Below are 26,706 nucleotides of genomic sequence, written 5' to 3'. Positions count from 1 at the left end.
CAGCTCCTCTGGAAAATGGTGTGGAGTTTCCTCGAAAAATTAACAATAGAACTCCCCTATGACCCAGCAGTAGCACTGCTAGGAATTTACCCAAGGGATACAAGAGTGCCGAAGCATAGGGGCACATGTACCCCAATGTTGATAGCAGCACTCTCAACAATAGCCAAAACATGGGAAGAACTTAAGTGTCCATCAACTGATGAATGGATCAAGAAGATGTGGTATATTTATACAATGGAATACTACATGGCAATGAGAAAGAATGAAATCTGGTCATTTATAGCAACATGGATGTAACTAGATGGTGTTATGCTAAGCGAAATAAGTCAGGCAGAAAAGGACAAATACCATATGTTTGCACATATAGGTGGATTAGGAGGAAGCTAACAGAGGACCATGAGGGAGAAGAAGGGGAAAAATAGTTGGAAAGAGGGAGGGAGGCAAACTGTGAGAGACTCTTGAATGCTGAGAAGAAACTGAGGGCTGATGGGGGTGGGGGAGAGGGGAAGGGGGGTGATGGGCATGGAGGAGAGCACTTGTGGGGATGAGCACTGGGTGTTATATGGAAACCAACTTGACAATAAACTATTTAAGGGAAAAAGTTTTTTTAATTAAAAAAATAAAAATAAAATTCATGTGTATGCCATTTTTGGAAAGATCCTTGAACAGTGTCCCTGAGGTTTTGGAAGTAGAATAAATCTGTATGCTGTAGATTGGGGGCAATTGATTGAGCTTCTGAAGACCTGAGTTCATCTAAGCTTTAGTTTCTTTACCTTTTAAGTGAATGGGTTAAGTTTGATAACTCAGAAGAAATGTATAAATTCCTTGAAGAATATAGGATACCAAAATTAACAGCAGAAGAAATAGAAAATCTAAATAGCCCTGTATCTATTTAAGACATTTAATTCACAGGATGCCTGAGTGGCTCAGTTGGTTAAGCATCCAACTTCAGCTCAGGTCATGATTTCACAGTTTGTGGGTTTGAGCCCCGTGTCAGGCTCTGTGCTGACAGCTCAGAGCCTGGAGCCAGCTTCAGATTCTGTGTCTACCTTTCTCTCTGCCCCTCCCCACTTGTACTCTGTCTCTCTGTCTCTCAAAAATAAATAAATATTTAAAAAATTTAAAATTTTTAAATTTTAATTTAAAAATTAAAAATATATTAAAAAATTTAATTCACAACTTAAAACTTCTCCTTGACATCCCTCCCCTAAAACTACAGGCCCATTTTATCAAATGTTTAAGGATGAAATAATGCGAAGATTATACAAACTCAGAGAATAAAGAGGAGAATTTGTTTCCAACTTGTATCTTTAGGCCAGCATAACTCTGATAAGAAAATCTGATGACATTATAAAAAAAAGAAAATAATAGACCATTATCTTTAAGATAGGCACAAAATTCTTTAGCAAAATATTATCAAATAGAATTTTGTAGTACATAAAAAGACGAGATCAGAACCATGGACATGTTGCATTCCACTCTCCTATATCAAATCCTTGGCAGACATCACTAATTGATCTATTTTCCAGCTGAATCATTCTGAGCCTACCTCTTTATGCAGCCACTACCAGTTGGCATGTGAGAAGAAATCTATTTTACATGAGTGAATTTAATGGATCCTACCAATACAAGGCTGAGATACTATAGTTCTGTTATCCTCTTAAAAGTTTGAGGTTGTTTTTTTAAATGCTTATTTAATTTGAGAGAGAAAGAGAGACAGAGACAGAGTATGAGTGGGGTAGGGTAGAGAGAGAAAGAGGGAGTTATAGAATCCAAATGAGGCTCCAGGATCTGAGCCGTTAGCGCAGAGCCTGAAGTCAGGCTCAAACTCACAAACCATGAGATCATGACCTGAGATGAAGTCAGTCGCTTAACCAACTGAGCCACCCAGGCATCCTGACTTTGAGGTTTTTTTACAGGCATTTTCTTCAATGTGGGATGATATACTCCAAACTGGGCATCAACAAAAAAGGGTCAGTTGTTTTGAGCAATCCACACAAAGGAAGAAGTCATAAAATATTAAGTGCCTGCAAAGGCCATAACCTTGTTTGTTCTCATTTACTGCTGTATAATCAGCCCCCAAGGACAAAGTCTAGTATACAATAATATTCAAGACTGTTTATTGAATGGATGGATGGATGGATGGATGGATGGATGGATGGATGATGGATGGGATGGATGAATGAATTCTGAGGGAAGCAGCTAAGTAAGTGGTTTTATCTTTGTAGAGTTGTTATGGCTACTGCCATTGAATCAAGGATAACCAGTCAGAAATGATGAGATCTAAAACTGTTGAATGAATGATTGAATTCTGAAGGAAGCAGACAAGTGGTTCTATTTTTATAGAGTTGTTATGGTAACTGCCACTTAGTCAAGGATAAACAGCCATAAATGATGAAGCCAAAGATTGGGGTCCAAGTCAAAGGCTGCAGTATGAGGGTTGAGTATCTGAATTCCCAAGATTCTTATATTAATAACTTCACCTTCGTCTCTCCTCTGAGTCACAGACAGGTATATCCAGCTGCCTTCTTGATATTTTTACCTGGCTGCTTCAAAGACAAGTTAAGCTAACAGTCTATTATAGGTGTATTGTCTTCCTGCTCCCCTCGCCCTAAACCTGGTTCTTCTCCAGTGTTTCCTATTTCAGTGAACACCATGACCGTTCATCTGGTTATACAGGCTGGAAATTTAGAAGACAGTATATATACCTTTCCCTCCTTCACATCCCACATTCTAATTAGCTCTCCAATATATTCATTTTTTTCTCTGTCTTCCCCCCACCCCCCAGTGGAGCCCCCACCATCTCTCAGCTAGACGATGATAAGTCAGCTTACAGGTCTACCTAGGTTATCTCTATGCCCCCTTGATGCCATTCTCCACATCACAGATTGAGTGATCTGTTCAAAATGCAAAGTGGATGATTCTTTCCCTGCTGAAAACCTGTTGGTGGCTTCTCACTACTCATAAGAGAAAAACAAATTCTTTAAACTGGTCTACTTACAAAACACCGGATGATCTGGTCCCTGATGTTCTTGTAAGCTACATCGTACACCACCCACTCCTTCCATTCTGTGTGTTCATTCCACTGACATTTCAGTTCCTCCAACACAATGCTCCTTTCTATGTCTATGCCTAGAACTATCTCACCTTCCTACTTAACCCCTACACATCCTTCAGAATTCTTATCACTTTGTGGGAAAGACTCCTCTAATCTCTCTCATAGAATAAACTCTCAAAGAATCTGTCCCATTCTCTCATTTATCTTAGTTTGTCATGGAACACTCATTACTATGATGATTTCATTAATGTGTGCCTCTCCAAGTGGACTATACAATCCATCTGAGCAGGAATTGTATTTATGTTTACTTCTATTTTATTCCCAGGGACTAGCACAGTATCTGACACTCAATAGACATTCAATAAATCTCTGATGAAGATGAATGAATAAATTAATGGTTGAATGAATGAATGAGTGAGTAGAAGAGCCTAGTTGCTTCTTGTGGTAGGTTAGGGTTTATCAGTGTCAGCACTATTGACATTTGGGGTAGGACAATTCTTTGTTTTGGGGGACTTTCCTATGTACTGTGGGATGTGTAGCAGTCTTGGCCTCTGCGAACTAAATGCTAGTAACATCTCTATTGTGATGCCAAAAATGCCCTCAAGCATTGTGAAATGTTCCCTGGGGAAAAAAATTGAGAACTATGCTGTTAGATTATATTAAGTATTTAAAATATTTGCTTGGCATTTGGGGCTATATAATTCTTTGTTGTCCTGTGCATTGTAAGATGTTTGGCAATATCTCTGGCCACTACCCACAAGATGCTAGAATCCTTCTCTAGTTGATAGACCTATCCTTACATCCCTTTCTTGTGGTCCGTCCAGTGGGATGAGTAGCCTCCCTGCCCTACTGATGTCATACTTGGCTGTTTGACTTTCTTTGGCCAATGGAATTTCAGCAGATATGAATGTCATGCCCGAGAAAAAATTTTAAGTTCCAACAGTTATTCAACTTGCTCTTTTCCTTCTAACTCATGACTGAGAATGGGACTGCCCTTAATTTGGTTCTGGAATAAAAAAGATATTGGCAGAGCTAAAGCCAATTTCCAGATGACATGTATATCAGCAACAAATGAATGTCTGTTATTGTAAGCCATTTTGGACTTGTTTGTGATGACAGCATAACTTAGTGAAAGCTGATTGTTAAAACTCTGAAGTGGTTTGGCCAAAAAGAGCTTGTTAGTGGATGGTAATTGATCTAGCTGTATTCTCTGTTTTAGGACATATGAAGGATAGGTGAACAAGGGAAAGAAAGATCACTTAGGTTCAGACTTTTGATGTATTTATTCAGGTTTCTAATGTGGCTTCAGGAATTCTGGACCCAGCATAATTGCTGAGAAAATTTTATCTTATTTCACACATGTTTATGTATCATTTCAATAATCTCTGCTATCAAACCTAACTCATTCTCTTTTTCTCTGCAACCCGGAAGAAGCACACTAAAGGAAGAGTGTAAGCAATGTTTAGGCAGAGACAAAATCTGTTTTATTCACGGAGACGTAACCCCAGCATCAGTATACTATTGACCGGAACAGGTACTCATCCAATGTGTTTTGAGTGACTGAATGGCCAGTAGGGATTGCAAATACTCTATGTGCTCTCCTACATTTCCCAGCCTTCCTTCCTTGCAGTTAGGCTGTGGCCAATGGCCTATGAACATAAGCAACATGTCCCTTCTGGTCTGAGAAAGTTAAGAATGAGTATGGGTTCTCCATTCTCCAACTCTTTCATTTGCAGGGCAGGAAGCAAAGAACTTTGAGAAGGCAAAGTTGTAGATGCAAACATCTCAGGACCCTGATGCACCATTGCAGGGGAACTCATCAGAGATAGCTCATGACCCATATTCAAATTCTCATGAATGAGAAATGAACTTTGTTGTCTTAATCCAGTAGTTCTCAACCAGGAGTGATTTTGTCCCCAAGGGTACATTTGGCAATATCTGGAGACTAGTAGGGGAATGCTACTGGGATCTAGTGGGTGGAGACCAGAGATGCTGCTGGACATCCTACAATGCACAGGATAACTGAGAATTATCTACCTCAAAGTATCAGTGGTGGCAAGATTGAGATACTCTTTTCTAAGGCACTGAGATCTTAGATTTATTGTTGGTGGCGCATAGCAGCTCCTTTCCTCACTAATGCAAAGAATAATTGAAATATTTTATACATTTTTGCTTCTTAAACTAGCAGGATCTCAGTATTTTCCTTAGAGCTGGAGCCTTCAAGAACTCAATGAAGGAATTATAAATGAGTTGAATAAATTAAATAACTCCATGAAGAGTCAGGACATTGTCTATGCAGAAGTAGATAAGTGGAAAGTTCAAATGTAGAGAGTTAGTTCCATATGACTGTTAAGAGTAGAACTTGTCCATCAACCAAATCAGGCCCTCGGCCTATTTGTATAAATAAAGTTTTATTGGAACACAGCCATGTACATTTGTGTATGTACTGTCCATGACTGCTTTTTCACTGCAAGGACAGGAGTGAGTAATGACAACAGAGACGGTATGGTCTACAAAACCTCCAAATTTACTATCTGGTCCTTTATAGAAAAGGTTTGCTGATTCCTGTTAAGACCAGGGGTTTGAGTGTGAGCTTCAATATTTACTAGCTGTGTGACTTTGAGAAAGTCATGTCACCTCTCTGAGTTTTAAGTTTTCATCAATCAGATGGAGAGAGTTATAAGACCTGTCTCATATGGTTAAGGATTTGATGAACTCAAATGCTCTAGCTTTGAGAAGTATGCTGGTGCAATTTTGATTGGAATTGCATTGAGTGTGTAGATTGCTTTGGGTAGTAATGCCATTTTAACTATATTTATTCTTCCTATCCATGAGCATGGGATGTTTTTCCATTTATTTGTGTCTTCTTCAATTTCCTTCATAAGTTTTCTGTAGTTTTCATCATACAGATCTTTTGTATCCTTGGTTAGGTTTATTCCTAGGTATTTTATGGTTTTTTGTGCAATTGTGAATGGGATCAGCTTCTTGATTTCTCTTTCTGTTGCTTCATTGTTGGTGTATAAAAATGCAACCGATTTCTGTACGTTGATTTTGTACCCTGCAACTTTGATGAATTCTTGGATCAAATGCTTTGCACATTGCCTGGCACATGGAATATGCTTAACAAATGATAGCTGTTTTTAATGAGTTAGTCCTATGAACGTGAATAATAATACTAAGGCAAAACCACCTTTTGTACCTTGGGCAGAAGTAAGTACTTCCCTGAGGCCTGGCAGTAAGTTTTATTCCTTCATCACAGACGCTCTGGCAGCCTATAAGGAAACGTGTTTATCTTGAAAGCACCTGGCAGAGACAGCATGGATGGAGCTGAGCTGGTAGAAAGACCCCATTTCTCAAACCTAGCTTTCTACATGGAATTATTCAAAGGGAACCCTTATCAAGCAGCCTTCCAGCTCCAGTGTCATCCATCTTCTAAAGGTAATTCAGTAGCCCTTGGTGGCTGATGATTTATGGGGCGAGTGGCTGCGGGGAGGTTGCTCTTTGTGTTACAGCCTGTTTTTATCAATGACCAGCAACCTGCTGTCTGGGGCCAGAAGCAACAGGCTCTTTGTTTAATCCTATTAACAAGGTCTTGTCTACAGCCAGCTCTGGGCCAGCAGAGGGCCACTGGCCACTGGGCAGATGAAGGATTTGGATCATTCTGAATTGAGAACACCAGTTGTTAGAGTAAGACTACTGTGTCTTAACTGTAGTAGACCTCTGTCCCCTCTACAAAGCTGCTTCAAGCCTCCAAACCTCATTTGATTAATGCTACAGTCCTGAGAGGGAGAGATTGTCATCCTTGCTTTATAGATGAGATGTTGAAGCTGGAAGGTGGTTACTTATCTTGTGCCTGGATTAAGAACACTGAGGCAAATGCCCCTATCCTAACAGGATGTGTGTGTATTCCTGATGAGGAAGCCCGGAGTGTGGGCTGGCCCTGATGTACCAGTCCTAGTGTTTGTGTTATTACCGCCTGATTCTGAACATGAGAGTAGGACCTCGGTCTCTCATTCATAATTTCGTTCTTAGGACCTGGTACCAAACCTGACATGTAGTAAGTGCTTAATAAGTAAATTTAATGAATGGAATGGTGGCCAGGCCTTTGCATGTATGTTTCCTCTTCCTGAAACAAGCTCCTCATCCTCCTTGCCAGTGAACTCCCACTTGTCTTTAAGGTCACATCTTTTATCTCATCTTGTGCCAGTTGGTGTCAAATCAGGAAAAATAAATTATATTCTTTAATTTCACTGAGAGAATTTAATAGGGAGCTAGTTAAGGACTTACTGAAACAGAGAGTAAAAAGGGTACACTGTGTATAACCAAAGTGCATTAGTTATCCACTGCTGCATAGCAGAGTAACCCACAACTTAGTAACTGAAAACAACTAGTCATTGTCTCCTATTGTCTGTGAGTCAGGAATCTGGGCATGGCTTAGCTGGATCTCCTGCCTCAAGGTTTCTCACAAGACACCAGTAAAGGTGGTAGCCCAGGCTGAGTTCTCACCCAAAGGCATGACTGGAAACATGTGTTCATGGTTGTTGGCAGGATTCAGTTCCTCATGGAGTGTTGGGCTGATGTCTTCAGTTTACCTGTGTCTTTTGGCTGGAGACCTCTCTCAGCTCCTTGCCACACAGGCCTCTCTGTAGGGCAGCTCACAACATGGTAGCTGGCTTCATCAAATCAGGTGAGCAAGACAGAACACCCATGTTGGAGGCCACAGTCTTATTATTTACTCTCTCAAGTGACATTCCATCACCTCTGCTGTTTTCTTTTGTTTTTAAGTTTATTTATTTATTTTGTGAGATTGGGGTGGGGAGAGAGAGAGAGAATGTAGGAGAGGGGCAGAGAGAGAGGGATACAGACAGAGAATCACAAGCAGGCTCTGCACTGTCAGCATGGAGCCTAATGTGGGGCTCAAACTCACAAACCATGAGATCATGACCTGAGCCAAAGTCGGACACTTAACCAAATTAACCACCCAGGTACCCCAGCCTCTTCTATTTTCTCATAGAAGTGAGCTGGTAAGTCTGTCCTGTACTCCTGGGGAAGGGATCACACAAGGGTACAAATACCAGGAAAATGCCACAGGCTGCCCCTCACAGGCAGAAGGAAGCTCCTACCTAACAGGGCTGCCGGGACGGAAGGATGAGGTTGGGGCTTTAGAATTAGATGTGTGGGGGAGGGTTCCCTTGGGGCTGAGATTGCCTCTGACATGGTGGCCCTGTCCAGCTGATTCTGATGACTCTGATGGGACACAGTGAAGCTGTTTCCAGGAGTGCAAGGAGGAAGGATGGAAGGAAGGAAGGAAGGAAGGAAGGAAGGAAGGAAGGAAGGAAGGAAGGAAGGAAGGAAGGAAGGGAAAGAAAGAAAGAAGGAAAGAAGGAAAGAAAGAAACAGGAGCTAGCTGCTCTTTCTAGAAGCAACCAGTACTGCTCAGGTTTGGGGGAAACCACTGGCACCAATAGGAATGGGGATCTAGACTGGAAGGATGGAAGGAACAGTCTCTTTGTTATGGGTCAAATCCCCCCTCCCATTCCTATGATGAAATCCTAGCCCCCAGAACCACAGACCATGATCTTACTTGGAAATGGGGTCATTGCAGATATAATTAGTTAAGATGAGGTCATACTGAAGTAGGATGGGCCCTTCATCCAGCATGATGGGCATCCTTATAAAAAGAGGCAATCTGAACACAGATACAGTCACACAGTCCGTGAGAACATGAAGGTAGAGGTTCCTTCTACAAGCTGAGGCATGGCAACAATTGCCAGCAAACCACCAGAAGCTAGGAGAGAGGCATGGGGCAGATTTGCCTTCGCAGCCTTCACAAGGAACCAGTCCTACTGCCACCTCGACGGTGGACTTACAGCCACCAGAAGTGTGAGACAATATGATTTTTATGCTTGTTAAGCTGCCTATGGTATTTTCACGGTACTTGGTTCTAAGTAGCCCTTGGGAACTACCGCAGCCTCCTTCAGCCTTGCTGTCTCCTCTGGCCCCATCCATCTTGTAGAGCCCACCAAGGATGCAGGTGGCAAAGCTGGGATGTAGTTGCAGCCCACATGGCTGATGCTTGAAGGGTGGGTGTGAAGTTGGTGATGGGAATGGTCGGCACACACCTCTTTGGCAGGACGAGCTTTCAGTGACCCCACCACACAAGCCCCGGCTGGTGTCTCGCCATCTGTGTGTCCCATTGTCCTCTGTACTACCTTCTGTCATAGCACTTACCACTCTCTTGTAGAAACTATTTGTATCATCCTCTAGACCATGAACTTCATAAGAGCAGGCACTCTCTTCTCTGTTCTTCACCATATCACCTGTGCCACTATGGACAGCTATCCTATCATACATATAATCTAATTTAATCCTGAAACCAACCCGGAAGTGCAGATATTTTTATCCCTACTTTGTTTCTGAGAAAACCAAAGATCAAAGAGCTAAAATGACAAAGCCAGGGCTTGATTCTTCTTTATACTCTCCTACTCCACTCCCCTTACCCAGAGTTTTAAAGCTACCATGTGTTAAAGATTTACAGTGTACCAGGAACTGTTAAATGCTCTCTGCATATCTTTCTCTATCTCCATATTTATATTAGCTACATTACCATTTAATCCTCATTTCATAGAGTAAGTAGTGCTGATGAAGAGCTAGAAACCAAACAGAATGTTCCGGTTAAACCCAATTCCACTGTGCAGCCAGACAGCTGAAAATCAACCAGTGTCCCTTCACTAAGAGCAGATTAATAGGTTGTTGATACATCTAATGGTTTGTTTAATTGATGACTTTTGCCATTATTAGGGGAGAGTTTAGAGAGGTTTTTATGATTATAAGACCCACATCAATTAGCCCTGGAAACAAGAATGTAAATAAAAATGTTATTTGTTCTGTTGCCAAGAAAAATAAGCACCTATACTGGGAGCCAGAGATTTAAGAATTTATTCAGCAAATATTTGAGCATGTATTATGTGTTTGGCACTGTTCTTGCAGCTGTGTAGGATATAACAATATAAGATGCATTTCCTGTCCCCAGGGACCTTGCCATGTAGTTAAGGAAAGGAGATATGCACACATGAAATGTTAATTAACAAAACAAGGCCATAGGGTAAGTAGCAAATTAATGGAATGGACAATAGGAACATAGTGGTTATAGAAATTCAGAGGAGGGAGTGGTAATAATGATGGTAATGAAGAAACTTGCCACCATTTTCTTGAGCATCCACTGCATTCCAGGCACAGTGCATAGTGTGTGTGTGTGTGAGCATTTTACAGATGAGGAAGCGGGGGCTTGAAGAAGTTGAATGACTTGCATGAGGTCACACAGCCAGTGAGTGATGCAGTGAGAATTTGACCCTGGGTTATCTCACACAGGAAGGAGCTCTTAACTGTATCCTGAGAGTGGACTGTGCTCTGTATGTCCACAGAAAGCTGTTACTCTATGGAGGGCTGGGGAAGTTTATGCAAATCTTAAAGAGTTAGTGACTTTTAAACTGGGGTTTGAAGCATGAATAAGAGTTTGGTAGTTGGAGAAATAGAGGAACCATTCCAGGCAGAAGGAACAACTTATGCTGAATAAGTAGATATGTTCTTTTTTTTTTTTTTTTTTTTTTTTTTTTTTTAAAGCAGTGGCCACTGTAAGTCATGCTCAGTCTCTAATGCCTCTTCCTTCGGGGAAGGGTTTGGAGTTTCAGAACACTTACCCTTTGACTCTGCTGACACTGAGGCTTGGTTCTTTGGAAGAGAGAAGCTTCTGCGATTCTACAGCAGACCCAGATCTCATCAGTTATTTTGAGCACTTGGAAGAAAAGGTGGTGGGACATCCTTTCTCTTCTCAGCACACATACCTATTAGAAATGCTAGGAACATGTTGTTGAGTGAACAATCCTTGGGAGGGCTCAAGTGCTTATTGCCAATTTAAAAAAGGCATTCTGAGAGAAAACTAACACAGATGGAAATAAATTGAATTTTCTGCCCTAGGAGATCTTGAGCAATGAAACCCATGTAATTGACCACCGGTTTTCAGAGAGGGTGGATCTGAGAGGTGCGAAAGTAGGGGGAGAGAGAAGAAGGAGTTCAGAGGAACATTTAAAATGGAGGAAAAGATCATTTTGTAGAATGAGGGGTGCAGTCCCCTGGAAGATCTCTGTTCCTTCTATGAGGCCAGAGGAAATGTGTTTAGGATGCCACATATAATAATGTCTCAGGGCTTCAATTTTCTCATCTGTTCAATGGGAGTAATGGCTCTGAACCTTTGAAATCCTACAAGGCAAGGTACAGAAAGGGCTTCTCATGTTGTCTGACATATAGTAGGAGCTCAAAAAGTTAGTTATTATTAATGATTGTGCTAGGGAGTGAAGTGTAGGGTTGATATCTTAGGATGGGTTTTCTAGAAGCAGAATATGACACAGGGGCTCTCATGCATGCGATTTACTGAGCTCTCAGAAGCAAGGGAGTAGGGACGTAAGCAAAGGACAGGAGGAGGATTAGGTTCTATTTGGAGACTAGCTACAGTCTGATACCGCATGAAGCTCTCAGGTATGAACTATGCTGCAGAACTGATCCCATCACAAAGAAAGGGGGTGAGCCTTTTTTTGACCACTGTGTCAGGTAGTCATTGGATATAGGATGACCTGGGGGAGGGAATGTACCCAAAGTGGGCTTCCTGGGTGAGGTGGCTCCCGTCTGAGAGAAGATCTCCCCTAGGGCAGCTATGAGCATGGCAGCCAATACTCTCAGCATCTGGGAATGGATGATGCATTGGGCTAGTAAAGAGCATCAGGGTTGGGTGCTCCCAATGGTCCCTATTTCAGGTGGCAGGGTGAAGGATGTGGAATGGAGATTCTGGATAAAGTGAATATGTCAAGAATCATTTTATGTAGCATGAGGACAAACCTCTGGATACAAAGATCCAAGGAAGACCCAACCTGATATAACCCAAGGTATTTCCAACTGATTCCTTAGAGATCGTCACAATTTCCAGAATCCCAGCTTCACACCAGCACCTATCTTAATTATACTGCTGTTCAAAGATAGGATGCTTGCTCTTTTCATCTGTGAATCTTCAGACTTAACTGAGGAGATGATGATGTCTCCAAGGCAGAAATTATGTTTGTATCCCCCATGGTGTCAAGAATGGTGCTTTGTACGTAGTTGATACTCAGAAAGAAAGGTTGATTGAAGAGCATCTCTCCCAGGCATTCTTGGGGATCCCAAGCTGCCTCCAGTTATGAATGTCCAGACTTTTTGCTTTGGCATGTAAGTATCCCACACTTTCTTGATCTAGCCTCCAAGATTATTGCCAGTGACCTTCTCACCTACCTTAATAAGCCTCATGCTGTTGTCCAATCGTTTCTAACCTCTTATTTCCTTATGTAATGGCATCATCATCTATGTAGTGGCCCAGGCTGAAATCCTAGGAGTAGTTTTTTATTCCTCTTTCCTTTATCCCTAACCGTTAAATCTATGAGCATGTCTGGTTTATTCTACTTTCAGTATAAGCCCCAATCTGGCCACTGCTCATCCTTTCCCTTGCTACCATCTTTGTCCATTCTCCACATCATCCCTCACCCAGGTTACAACATCCTCCTCACTGGTCTGTCTCCCTGTCCCAAATCTTTCTTATCAAAGCAAATTGTGTCTAGCACAGTACCTAGCACATAATGGGCTCTCAATAAATACTTGTTAAATGAATGAAAGGAGAGGGAATCATGAGGGTCCCTTTTGACATAAAAATTTTTTTTTCATGGATTCCCAAAATAATAGTTGCTATTTTGGAATATTTTGCTTGAGAAACCATTTGTTGCCCAAGTGCATCTTTGAATTCAGTAATGCTTTTGAATAAATAGATCTACAGACTTGAAAAGTAGTTGTGCTAGGAATGAGACATTGGCAAATGGGCTTGAAAATTGGCAGGTACCTTGCATTACCTCTAGAGCCCTCTAGGAGGCAGTGGCTCACAGGTTGGAATGTACTGTGTACTCTGGTTAAACTAGGTCTTTGCTTATTTCTACAGCATGACTCATTCTGGGATTCTGTTCCCACCCCTGTGCCTCTGTTCTGTCTGTGTCATCCACTTGGAATGCCCTTTTGAATCTATCTCAAACTCTAGGTTTACAAAGCGCATCGTCTTTAAAGTCTTAGCCCAAATGTCAACTCCTTTGAAGCTTTTCTTGATTTCACCCAAGTGAGAAGGCATCTTGCCCTCCTTGCTGAGCTCCCATTGAGCTTTATCTGTATCGCCTTTATTTATAGCCATTATTGCCTGGTTCAGAGATTTCATGAACCAATAATATTTTTTTAAAGGGAGGGGACTTCAAATTTTATCAACACCATTATTTCATAAAAGAAACTTATTAAACACAAAAAGAGAAAAATGGGAGGAAAGAAGAGAAGGACGGAGGAAGGGAGGAAGGGCATTATTTCAAAGAAGCATTTTCACAGTGAAATAAATTTTATTCTATAAAAAATTCATACAAGGATGGTTTTTATTTTTCTCTTGTTTCTTCTAAGTCCTTGTAAAAAAGTCATCACAAATAAGCCCTGGACTAGAGAAGGGTTTTAAAAACTTCTTCTGGTTCTTCATATCTTTACCCCATTACCACTTCTAGCCTCAGCTTTTCATGGGCAGAGAATGTGTCTGATTCAGCACTATCTCCCCAACAAAGCCTAGCTCACAGTGACTGACGTAAGGCTAATTGATTGAACATCATAAAGGGCAGAGACCCTGCTCTTTCTCTATGATAGTTTTGGCTCCTGATCCTTTGGCCCTGTACCTCTGATGGTTAAAGAAAACCCTTGCAGTAGAATTATCCTTTCTGGAAAGCAAGGGCAAGGTAGAGCCCCTTGGATTTTCATCGCTAACTCAGCACCGAAGGCACTTATTTAGCCTTCCAGGAAGACATTGCCCATGCAATGTAGGGAGAAGAGGGTATGATATTCTTGATTTGCAGTATCGTAAGTGCTCAATAAGTATATACTTGACAGATCTCTGTGGGTCTTGAACTCTATGATGTTGACTTTGTTTTGGTCCTGGGACCTTTTCCAACAGAAAACGTGAGTCCCGCCATACTTGGCTTTATATTCCAAAGTACAGGTGCTCCTTTAAACAATGACAAGATGTAATGGAGACCAAAGGTGGCTAGATTCTGGGTTCTTTCCAGTCAAAGAACAGAGTGAGGTCATTGGGCTTACTCTACGCTGGTTTTGATCATCATTTTTTTGAGACCCCTTGGGAGAACTGGGCCAATGAGAAGGAGCATCTTCCTAGGTGAAGGCACTTAGACACAGACACCCCACAAATTTAGGGGACAGAGCAGTCCCAAGGAGGCTGGATGTCTTGTACCCAGACAGTCTGTGGAATAATGAATTCTCTTTTGATCATCTGCTGTGTAAATCACTGACGATGGGGAGTTAATCATGCATAGGAAATGAATCTTTTCTCTGAGTTAATGAGCAGAGAGCTCAGAGCAACATCTGTTTATTCCCTCTACTTTCAAATCTCTGGCAGTTTGAACAATTAATTGTACCCAATGATGTCTCTTTGTTTTTAGGCATTAGGGAAAAAACCCCATTTCTCTCCAAAACACATATACTATCAGGTAGTGGGTAAAGCATCTATGCAGCTTCTTTACCCATGTAAAGGTGATGTTCTAAGAATCAAAGGGTATATATCAGTGTAGGAGGGAGGGGAGAAGGGGAGGAAAAAGTAGAGGAGAGGGGTAGGGAAAGGAGAGGTGAGGACAGGAGAGAATCAGATGGAAAGAATAATTTTGGCTATTTTTATAAATGCTGCATCATGTATCAGGCAGTGTACCAAGTGCTGCACTTATAGGATCATCATATTGTGATTACAGGCAGAGGTATTATTATTCCCATTTTATAGAGGAGAAGAGCGAGGTTCAAAGAGGTTGTCACTTGTGCATGCTACCCAGCTGGGAAGTGGCAAGGGAGGGCCTGACACTCAAATTGTCCAGGCTCTAAGGCTCAAGCCCTAACTGCTCCACTACACTTGCCCTTTTCTTTCAGTAGGAAGCCTCACTTGCCTTCAAGCCCCTAGCCTAATGCCCCTCTCTGATCCTTCCTGAACAGCCCATAGGCAGAGGCTCTGAGGCTAAGCTGCCTAGGTGCCCATCTCAGTTCTACCTCTTTGCAGTGATGGGCAAGTGACTTCACTTCTCAGAGCTTGAGTTTCCTCATCTGTCAACTGGGAATAATTATAGTGGCTCCACCTATGTTTTTGCAAGGATTAAATGAAATTATATACAGAGAGAGGGCACAGAGCCCTCTATCAGTTATGTTTGTATTACTCTCCTTTACAGGGCACTTTCTATGTGTCAGGAAACATGTTACATATCATGTGCATCTCCATGTGTCACATTCAACCCAGAAAGTAGATATTAATAATCAATCGTCATGTAGCAAATATTTACTGAGCATCTACTATGTGCAGGCATGTCTTGGTGCTGGGGATGGAACCTAGTAGGAAGAGAAAACACTGAGTAACAATTATGCAATAAAATGATGACAGGATTCACTGAGAGGAAGTATATGGTGCTGTAAGAATGCCTAATGAGGAGTCAAGGACATGATCAACTTGGGGAGAAGATAGTCTCAGAGATGCCTTTTGGAGAAAGTGACATTTCAGCTAAGCCCAGAAGGTTGTCTAAGAGGAACTCAAGTCAAGGAAAAAGATGAGAACATTCGAAGCAGAGGACAGGATTGTACTATTCTTACTTATCTGTGATCTTTTGTGTTTTAATCCAAAGGAGTGAACAAGTGTGGGCTCTTTTCAGATCTGTGGCAGACTGTTGGAGCTGGCGGATGGGGGAAGTTGAGCCAGGACTCTGTCCTATTCAGATTGTTTGGAATATTTCCATGGAAATGCTTAATGATGTCCTCAGTTGATTTCATTCAGTGGATTCTACTCTTACCAGACCCTAGACAGTCCAAGCCGGAAGGAAACTTTGAGGTCATCTGGGACTCAGAGATTGAAAATTGCAAAAAGATGGTACTGGGGGAGGCAGCTGTTATTGACTGGGAATGTCTGCTTACAGTTCTCTGTAGGGAAGAGACCTGATTTGTTGCAAATAGTGGTGAGATTGATTAGTGATATCTGTTTCAGACATGGCATAGGAAGTTATGCCAGGTATGTGAGTAGGGGTCAGAAAGGCTATACACCGTTGGCATCAGAACTCCTTATAGAGAGAAAACTGTCTTTGTCTTTGAATGTATTTTCATAGGCTGTTTTTAGGTATTGAAGATGGGACCCAAAGAATGTAAGCTGTAACAAAACAAAACAAAGAGAACTAAATTGTTCTGCATAAGCTATATGAATTCAGCATTGTGAAAGAGCAAGATGGGGGTGAGGAGCTTGTGGGAGAGAGGAGGCTGAGCCACATGATGATGGGTAGCTGAACCCAAAAAGCCAGAAAAGACCACATGGAGACTTCCTGATGGTAGAGTGGCTGAAAATTTCAAAGATGGGGATACCTCATTTCCAATTTATGTAGTTTGCTTCACTCCAATGTACAGTTTATCAATCCAAACTGACAATAAATATCTGTTTCATGTACTAAGACTTGTGTTGGTAGCATTTGGGGGGGAGTAGATAGAGTAATAGAGGCAGCGTCCAGGATGAGATATAATATGGGGAAAGAAGAGAACACATGGAATGCTGAATAGATGATCCATAAACTGAACCAACTCAGCAAATTAAAGAAGCCGGAAACAGAGAAACGCAAGCCCCGTGTAGTCCCTCAAACATTCCTGGTCCAAGAAGAAAACAGAGTCTGTTGTTATACATGGGATTAAAGTCTGGGCTAATTTCTTTTGGGTTTCAGAGAAAGATATATATGAGATATATACCAGTCTTCTTCCCTCTTGTAGCCTATCCTTCTAATTTTACAGATGCGGAAACTGAGGCCCCTGTAGGGAGAAGGAACCTAATGGTAGTCTCATTCAGTGGCTGCCCAATGAGCCTTCTTTCCTGAGCCTGTGGTAGGAGACACTAGGCGAGAGTAATGAGCCAGTGTCTGGTCTGCCATCATCCTTGGTCTGCAGCACTCAGCTCAGTATGGGCAAACCATCACAGACTGTCAGATGCACTTTTATTTTTAAAGGGAAAATTATCAGAACTGAAATGAAGGCTGCTTAGTTATATGCATGTGTGCATGTGTTGGGGTGTTTGAGCAGGTTATGGGGTGCAGTTGGGAATTTGGATCCGACTTGAAGAGGAAAGGGAAGGGAAGAGGGTTTCCCTTGGTCCCATATCCTGCTTTGAGGTCCTGCTATACCCCTCCTCCTTGGAGGGGTCATTTCACAAGAAAGCCATGAAACTCAGGTCTTGCACATAAGCAGTGGTTGGTCACTTAGCTAATAAGGGTAATCCACTGGAGCCAAAAGGGCTGCCTGATGAAAAGATGGTTTCTCCCTTTGTCTCCCTACAATGCCTAATATTTCCACCATTAATCACCCCTTTGGGATGAGGCATGGATATGTCAATATCTTTGCCAAGAAGGGAGTGCCCACCAATGCCCTAGAAAGGATCCACCAGTGATAATCCCTCAAAATGTACTACTGTTTTCCAAATCTTTGCATGTAGACATTGTCACTTGTGTCTCATCATACTTCTGTATCAAGAGCAACAGTTGATGCCCCCATTTTTCAGCAGAATAAATTGAGCCTGAGAGATTTTGACTTGGCTGGGCAACCAAGGAGCAGAGGTGAGAATTCAGGCCTCCACATAATGACTCTCAGCGTCTTAGATGGTTAGTTTTTTACCTCCAAATAGGAGCACATTAAAATTTTTTACGTTAGATTTTGATTGTACAGTAATAAATTTTCATTGTGGAAAAAATTGGAAAATGGAGAAAAGCCAAAGAAGAAATAAAACTTTAGCCATAATCCCACAAGGAAAAGATGATCTCATTTTCAATTTGGGGCATATTCTTCTTCTTTTCCATTAGCATTATGGATTTTTAACAAAAATGGGGTAAGAATATGTAGAATTCTGTGACATGAATGGATCATTATTTAACAAGTTCTATGGTAGTAAGCATTTATTGAGCTTATTTGTTAAAAAGCAAGATGACATGATAGTGAATAAAGAATGGTTCTTATAATCTGGATTGATATACTACTAAGTAAGGTAGGGGCAGACAATTCACCTATTTGCTCAACAACTAGATTGAGTGCCTACTATATCCTAGGCACTGACTGTGGCGTAAGGGATACAGCTGAGATCAGGTTAGAAAATATTTCATGAAGCTTAGGAACAGATAATAAAAAAAATACATGTGAGTAGGTATGTGTGTGTGTGTGCGCGCGCGTGTGTGTGTGTGTGTGTGTGTCTATAATATAATGAGACAGTGAAAGTGGTATGAAGGACAAGGCTGGGTCAATACAGAGAGTAGAAATCATGAGAAACTATTTAAAATACCCTCTGAAGGAGTAACATTTGAGGAAAGACCTGAAGTAGGGAGTGAACTATGTGAATGTCTGAGTGAAAAGTGGACCAGCAGCAAGTTCAAAGGCAGGGAGTTAGGAAGGAACTTAGCGTTGCAGACAGAAACACTTGATAGCATTGTGAGCAGGGAGAATGTGAGGAAACACAGTTGGAGAGGTTGCTGGGGACCAAATCATGTAGACCCTTGAAGCACAGGGGTGTCTGGATGGTAGGTGGTGAGCTTTGCGAGGTCTCTAGCAGGTGAATGACGTCAGCTGATGTATACTTCAAAGCCTCACTTTGCCCTCTGTATGGAGGCTGACTATGGTAGGGGCAAGAAGAAAATTCAGAAGATCAGTTTAGAGGGTGCTTTATGCAGGAGAGGGTTGATGGTGGCTTGGACTGTGGTAGCAGCAGAGGAGCTGTTATAAGGGGTCAGATCTGAGATATATTATGAAGGTTGAGCTTTCTGGACTTCCTGTAGAATTGGCTCTGGGAGTAACAGAAGGATGTGCTCAGGGATGCCTGGGAAACTGGGCAAATGGTGGTAACACAACTGGGGTGAGGAGAAAGCAGGGGGACAGTGGAGGAGAGTTAGAGGTTTGGTTTTAGATCTATTAAATTGAAGGTTTCTGTTAGAGTCCCAAGTGGAGAGCCTAACCACACAGGTGGATATGCAAACTGGAGGTCAGGGGGATGAGCTGAAATGGAAGATACAAGTTTCAGAATCATCAGTGCATCGCTGTGTGAAAGCCACGGGACTGGATAAGAAAATGACTATTTGGTGAGGAGTTGAGAGAAGAGTAGCTTGATTTCCAGTGGGACTGGAGGCTGATGGGAATCTGAGGACCACCCTCATTTAATTCATGGTTGTATTGAAGGCTAGATCTGTAATCCTAATGGTGGCAGAATGGATCTTAGTGAGAAAGTGGTCCCAAATTTACCTTTAAAGAAAGGTGGAGGTGGGAAGCATATAACTTTGAAAATGGTTCTAAGACCTTGGGGAATAAGAGAGAAAGGAAGACAGGAAATTGAGATACAGAGAAGGCAGGTCAGGAAGGAGAGTGGGAGAAGAGAGACTCAAGTGTGTGGGTAAATGCCAAGCTCTAGGAGCCCCCAGCTTCATCCCTCCCTCGTTTCTTCCTTCCTCTCTGCATGTATGCAAACATGCATCTATCCATTCACCATCCATTTCTCAATTCATTTAGTGAGTCAATAACTCTTTTTAAGCCCTTGCTTTTTGGCAGGTATTGGGCTTAGCTGTTAAGGACATAAAGAAAATAAGAAGCAGTTACTCTGTGGAGGGAAGCACAAGAATTGCTCCGATCAGCTCTAGACAGACAGTGACGTCTTAATCCATAATTTCCCAAAGCAAGTCAGTCCACAGGCAGGTTGCATCACAATTGCTTGAGGACCTTTTAAAAATACTCCTGAGCCCACCTCAGAATCGAAATCTTCCAGGAAGTATGTTTTGACAAGGTCCTCAGGTGATTCTGATGTGCAACCAGGTCTGGGAATTCAGCTGATTGAGGTTCAAATCAGATGGCAAGTAGAAATGATTTTTAAATAATTCCACTTCACAGCATTGTTAGGGTTAAATGAGATCATGGCAAAGAAAGTTCTTGGTGTAAAAATGCCTCCTAGACATGTGTGTGTGGTCTAAGACCTTCTCACTACCCACAGGATCAAATAGCATCTTGGTTAGTGAGGCAGACTCCCGGCCACATCCCAGATATCCTGAATCAGAATCTCCTGAGTGATTCATGTGCACATTAAGGTTGGCTGGGAGAAGGGGGACACAGATAGTCCAACCTGTCACTGAGGCGGTCACACCTGGGAGAAGATCATCTCTATTAAGGAGCACTAATGAAACGTAAAAATGATTTCCTCGGTGTAATTATATGATGCTGCTCTGGAGTTGTAACCCTGGGCTGCTCTGTTTGTGGGTGATTTAAGTGCCCATTACACAGCACAGCGAGGTATGTTGGGAAAGCAGGGATGATAGAGAGGCAGTGGAGACACTGGCTCCTTGTGTCTCCCTGGCCAAAGTCAGTTTGTGCTTGACACGGGCCACACAGGTGATCCTCTCTTCTCTGTTTCTGGAGCCACACGCCTTCCCCAAGACAGACCGCTTCTCCATAACAGAGAGTGCCATAGGGCACAGAGCTATGCTTCCCAGAACAGAAGCTGGCTTCAGGGGAGTCCCTGGATCTTAGTACTTCTTGAAAATGAATGTGTACACAAATCATCTAGGGATCATGTGAAAATGCACATTCAAATTCAGCAGGTCTGGAGTGGGCCTGAAATCGTGTATTTCTAGCAAGCTCCCCAAGTAATGCTGATGCTGCAGGTCCAAGGACCACACTTTTATTAGGAAGATACCAGTACTTCTCAGTCGTTCTCAAAAAATACCAATGATTCCTCCCACCCATGTTGAATTAAATTGGAATTTCTGGAAGTAGAATTTGGGCATCACTATTTCTCAGAAATTTCATAGCTTATAGTCAGGGTTGAGAACTGGTTTAGGAGACATTTTTCCCTCTCCCTCCCGCTCTCTCTCCCTTTCTCTCTCTTCCTTCCTCCCTCCCTCCTTCCCTCCCTTCGCTCTTCCTTTCCTCCCATCCTCCTTCCCTCTACTCTTTGCCCCTCCCCTTCTCTCTCTCTCTCTCTCTCTCTCTCTCTCTCTCATGGTGGGGAGGGAGGTGGGGGAGAGATTAGCTGGGATCCAGAGCAGACAGTTAAGCTGAGAAACAGATGTCTGCTCCAATGAAGAGAATGATCATGGGAAGGCTATTGGCAGGAAGGATACTGTCTTTAAACAGAATCCTGTAGCTGGACAAGTCTTTCCAGGAGTTTTGCTCAACTCATGTCTGTGCCAATTACATCATGCTGTTCTCTTATTCCTTTTCCCATTCATGGAAATGCTGACTCTCCTGTTACTCACGTCTAAAGTGGGACAGCCAACATAAACATTCCTTGGCAGGATCCGCCTCCGTCTTACTCACTTCTAACACTTGCTGAGCGTGTGTAGTGGGAACTGGAGGTCACAGGGAGAATGCACCTGCAAGAGTTGGGACTTTGAGTGCCAGAACACAGAGACACAATTCAAAGAGAATTAGGCAAAAAAAAAAAAGATATTTATCCATATAACTGAAACATCGGTTGTTCCAGCAGATCCACAGATTCAGAAGACATCCTCTAGAGCTTCCCTCTTTGACCAGAAGATCACCAACAGGCTCACATCCCATCCTTTCAGAAAATCCATTAAAAACAAGAGTGTATCTCTTTTGCCAGTGTTTCCTTAGAAGTCAAAAAATAGAGCCCCTTTGGTTCTGAATGAGCCATAGCTCCATCATTCAGTCAATCAATAGAACCAGGGTAATGTGAACACGTGGTTGGCCAGCCTTCAGCCATCCTCAGTCTTAGAGCTACATGTGGAATCAGCCTTACCCAACCTAAGGTCTGGGTGCTGGGCAGACACAATGGGACGTCACTGCAGCATCCTAAATACTCATCCCCCCACATTCCTGGGGCAGCCTGGCCTTCTCTAGCCCAGCATGGCCATTCCCCGAGGGGTCTCCACAGACTCTTCTTCAGAGTTTATTGTGCAGTAGGCTCTTGATAAATTTGCTCTCTGGAGAATACAGCGGAGAGATTGATTTTCAGCGGGTGTGGAATTGAATAGGTGGTAGGAGGGAAGCAGCACACATGTTGATAGGTTTTTTTTTTCTTCCTGTCCTGTGACCCCACACTCAGTTTTAAAGAGACTTGTGTTCACCCTCTGTCTGGGAGAGGTGACGGGGAGGAGGCTAGAGACTAGAGAGCCCAGTTCCTGGCTAATTTTCCTCCAGTGATTCTAGAAGGGAATCCACTCTTTATTTTTGCAGCATGGAGTCTTATTCATGGGCATTACGCAATTCACATAATGCAAGGCTGGGGGAAGCCCCGTGATGTTTTCAAAAGGTTGTAAATTCAGAGCATGTCACTTGCTGCTCAGGCAGCTTCTTTCTGCCTTTTGAGATAGAATCTCAGCTCCTAACACATGCTATCCTGCCCCTTGTCTCCATCCCAGCCTGACTTCATGATACTCTACCTGGATCAAATGCTGCATCTCCACTGGCCTTTGTTCAGGACCTCCCTGCTTCCCGCCTTAGGGTCTTCACACTTGCAGTTCTCACCTGAATTTTCACCCCTCCCTCCCTTTCTTCCTGATTTACACTTAATCTTTTCGGTTCCCATTAAAATGGCCAGCTAGCCCCAATCTAAATTAGGCTGACTATCACAGTTCTCCATTCTTTTTTACAAAACACATGTAATTGACCTGTATGTATCTTGGACTGTTTGCAACTTGCATTGATGCCATTTGATTCTAGACTCCATGGAGATGGGGACCCTGTCTGATTTTGTTCCTCATGTGTCTCTAAGGCTTACTTTGACCCTGGTGCATAGTAAGTGCTCAGTAATAATTGCTGGATGAATGAGTTAGTTTTCTGAGGTTCCCTGTGTCCCTTAAACCTGGGTACATGTAAAAGTCAACTGGGGAATCATATTAAAAATACAGGATAGGGGAGTGAGGAAGGGGGAAAGTGGGTGATGGGCATTGAGGAGGGCACTTGTTGGGATTAGCACTGGTTGTTGTATGGAAACCAATTTGACAGTAAATTATGTTAAAAACAAATACAGGTTTCCAAGGGCACTTGGGTGGCTCAGTCAGTTAAGCATCCAACTTTGGCTCAGGTCATGATCTCACAGTTCATGAGTTTGAGCCCCACATTGGCCTGTCTGTTGTCAGCACAGAGCCCACTTCGGATCTTCTGTTCTCCCCTCCTGGCCTCTCCCCTACTCCTGCTCTATCTCAAAAATAAATAATCATTTTTAAAAAATACAGGTTCCCCTAACCTTCCTTTGGTCTTTAGGTTCAAGATGTGTGGTTGCATCCTGGGAAAACCACTAGAAAATTTGGAAATGATTTGCCAGGATTGTCAATGGACAAGGTGCCCAGAGTCTTTTGTTGTAATTTGGTTTTCAGTGAATCACAGCAGACATGGCCAAATGTATTATAAATTGAATATGGAAGGAGAGAGAGAAATGTATGTTCCTAAGAATGCAGATTTGTGGTTTCCATCAATACAAGCAGAACACTGGCCAAGGAGACACAGTTCAATTTGAGTTAATATTAACTGCTTGTAGTGTTTGTTTTTCTTTTCTATCTTGATGACAGTTGGGTAGTTTTCACACACTGTCAGACAACTTGTAGATCCGTAAATGTTCCTTTGCTACTTCCCCCACATTTCTGAGAATCCTCTGCCTCTGTGCCCAGATGCTAAGTTCATACTCCAGTATAGCCCCTCCTCTATGCTGGTTAGAATATTCTCAACCATTTTGCCCACTTTCTGACAGAGTGGATTTAAGGAATTCAGATATGTTAGCATCCTTCAGTTCTGTACATGGTTAATTGAAAGTCCTCTAGCTTTATACACTGATTGTAGCATGAATTGTTTTGACATGTCCTTTTTGTAACTCACTTCTGAAACCAAACCAAACCAAACCCACCCTTTATCTCATTTACTGAAGTGCCAGCTTCCTGAGGTCAGTCACTGTGTCTTATTAGACTCTTATTAGGCTCTTTAGAACCTAGCACGCATTCACGGATGCTTCAACATTGACAACAGTTTGTTATTGTTAATAATAATGAAGTGGGTTACTATTAAAATCATACTTTATAGCATTTTACAGCATTTTGCAGTTTACTAATGCTTTCCTTCATTATGTCATGTAATTCTTTTTTTTTTTAATTTTTTAATATATTTTTATTTATTTCTAGGAGAGAGAGAGAGAGAGAGAGAGCAGGGGAGGGCCAGAGAGAGAGGGAGTCACAGACTGAAACAGGCTCCAGGCTCTGAGCTGGCAGTCAGCACAGAGCCCAATGCGGGGCTCGAACCCACGGACCGGGAGATCATGAACCAAGCGAAAGTCAGACGCTTAACCGACTAAGCCACCCAGGCGCCCCTATGTCATGTAATTCTAACAAGTCACTTTTGGTGAATGACTGATAATCAGAATCACCTTGGCTGTATTTCAAACATATACATTCCTGGGACCTACTCAAAACCAGCTCTAAGAATGGAATTTAGAAATCTGAATGTTTAGCACTCTCCCAGGTGATGCTTCTGATTATCCAGACAGGTGAGCCATGAGTGTGGTGGCTATATACGTGGGCTTGGAAGTCAGACTGACCTGGGATGCAATCCTGGCCTCTATGGGACCATGTGCACCTGACTGCAGATCTCCAGGGCCTAGTGCTGCCCCACCTGTGTGATGAGGCTGATGAGACCAATACCAGAAAGAATAAATGAGAGCACATGGGTATAATATGTACTTAGCAAACAGCAGCAGTTCCAATGATTTCGTTTCTCCTAGTGGCAGCATAAAATAGTAGCTAAGAGCATAATTTGGGGTTCAAGTCATTCCTTGTACTTATAACCTGAGTTTATGCTCGTCTGAGCCTTCTCATCTGTAAAATGGGAATAATTGTGGACACGTCTATCTCCTGAGACCGTCTCAAGGATTAAACTAGTTAATTATGAAAAGTGGCACTTTAGACCAAGGCCTGCCACATATTGAGTGATACATCCATGTTAGATGTGGCCAATTTTATACCCATTTTACAGAGGAGGGTATATGTGGCTGCTAAAAGGGGAAAAAGAGTTTAAACCTTGTCTTCCATGCTAAACTCCGGGCTTTTCCCACTTTACAAAGCTAACTCTTCATGCTAATCCTTCCTAGGACTTAAAGCCAGCTCAGTGATTCTCATCTCAGGTTTTTTGCCTTGATGGGGAAAGGATCAAATCGTCAGCTATAACCCAGATTTCCTTCCCTCCTGCTGCCCTTCCTTGGTCTCCCTTCCCAGACCCAGGCCCTATTGCCATTTCTCAGAAATGTCACCTTACTTGGGCACCACACTCAGAGGCTCTAAAACAGAGTGATTGCTGTCCCATCCCCAGCTGTCTGCTGGAGCCTGGGCAGATACCAGAACAGTCTCATCTACTTAGTGGACTCGCCTCCTCTGGGGTTCGGGGCTATTGGTGAATGGCTTCCCCATTTCCCAGGCAGAGACATGATACCTCATCAGATAGGCCAGCAGCAAAGACTTCCCCACAATAGCCTGGGAGGGAAGGGACTTTCTAGCTTCTGGAGCAGGAGGGCAGGAACCTGGGCAATGGGGACCCAGAGCTGGAGTTTACATGGATGTGGTTGTTGAGAAGGACATCACCATATCTCTCTGAGTCTTACTGTCCTTAATCATAAAATGGAATGATAACATACCTACCTTGCAAACTTGTTGAGATTATGTCTACAAAGTGATGATCTCAAGATCACCTGACCTCTATCCCATTCCTCACTCTTGCTTTTCCTTCCCTCTCTCCAAATTCTTCAATGATTTGGTTAGAGAGGGAGAATACAGTAGTGACTAAGAGCATGCACACTGAAGTTACCTGCTTAGGTATTAATCCTGGCCCGCCTTTATCTGCTTGAGCAAATCACTCTCTAAGCCCAGTTTCTTTTTCTATAAATTGAAGGTGATAAGCCTGGACCTGCCTTGTTATGTGTATTGGGATTGTAAAGTGAGGTCAGTTATGTTAGCATATGGTAAGTGCTCAATAAATACCCAATATTATCATGAAACAAGCATGGGGATAGATTCCTTGTCCATCTCAGTATTGCCCTTTGTCATATGGATGGTAAAGCAATTTTTTTTTTCTATCAGGAACCTCATTACCTGTGTGCTTTTACAACTTCAGGACTCAGCTCGTGGGGACCCTTCTCTGCAAAGCATTCCCTGAGGCTTCTCCTCCATGTGCTTTGCCTTCAGCCTCCAGCCTTCCTCCCTCCAGTGTTCTTTGCAGAAGGCATTGTTTGGGTCTGCTCCTCTGTGGACTTGGATTCCTTGGGGAAGGTGCCTGTGTTAATAGTTGTGTTTCTATTACCTTGGACAGCACCCCAGGCAGCAACTTGTTACCTGCTTGGAATTTTGTTTCTATTGAAAGGAATGAATTAGGACACTGAGACCTTAAAGCAGTGTTTCTCAAAACTTCTTTGAACTTGGTGATGCATATACTCACACACTGTAGGAAGCACAGGTTCATGTTTGATATTTGCTCCATATTTCACTTACACAATGCATTCTGATGATTTATCTTCTCTT

The 26,706-nt window shown here is 42.5% G+C and overlaps 1 protein-coding gene across 1 annotated transcript in view; it reads left to right on the top strand.

The window, feature by feature from the left end:
• Positions 1-6,379: 6,379 nt before the first annotated feature.
• The window catches only part of SRRM4 (serine/arginine repetitive matrix 4), a 264,517-nt gene continuing 244,190 nt past the window's right edge, over positions 6,380-26,706 (top strand). The window contains 1 exon segment of the mRNA XM_077765934.1: positions 6,380-6,496. Coding sequence (XP_077622060.1) covers positions 6,380-6,496 — 117 coding nt within the window.

The sequence above is a fragment of the Crocuta crocuta genome, unplaced genomic scaffold (assembly GCF_008692635.1).
Source record: "Crocuta crocuta isolate KB4526 unplaced genomic scaffold, BGI_CrCroc_1.0 scaffold339, whole genome shotgun sequence".
Taxonomy (NCBI): domain Eukaryota; kingdom Metazoa; phylum Chordata; class Mammalia; order Carnivora; family Hyaenidae; genus Crocuta; species Crocuta crocuta.
Note: the sequence above shows the minus strand (reverse complement) of the source record. Positions and strands in the feature narration are given on the sequence as shown.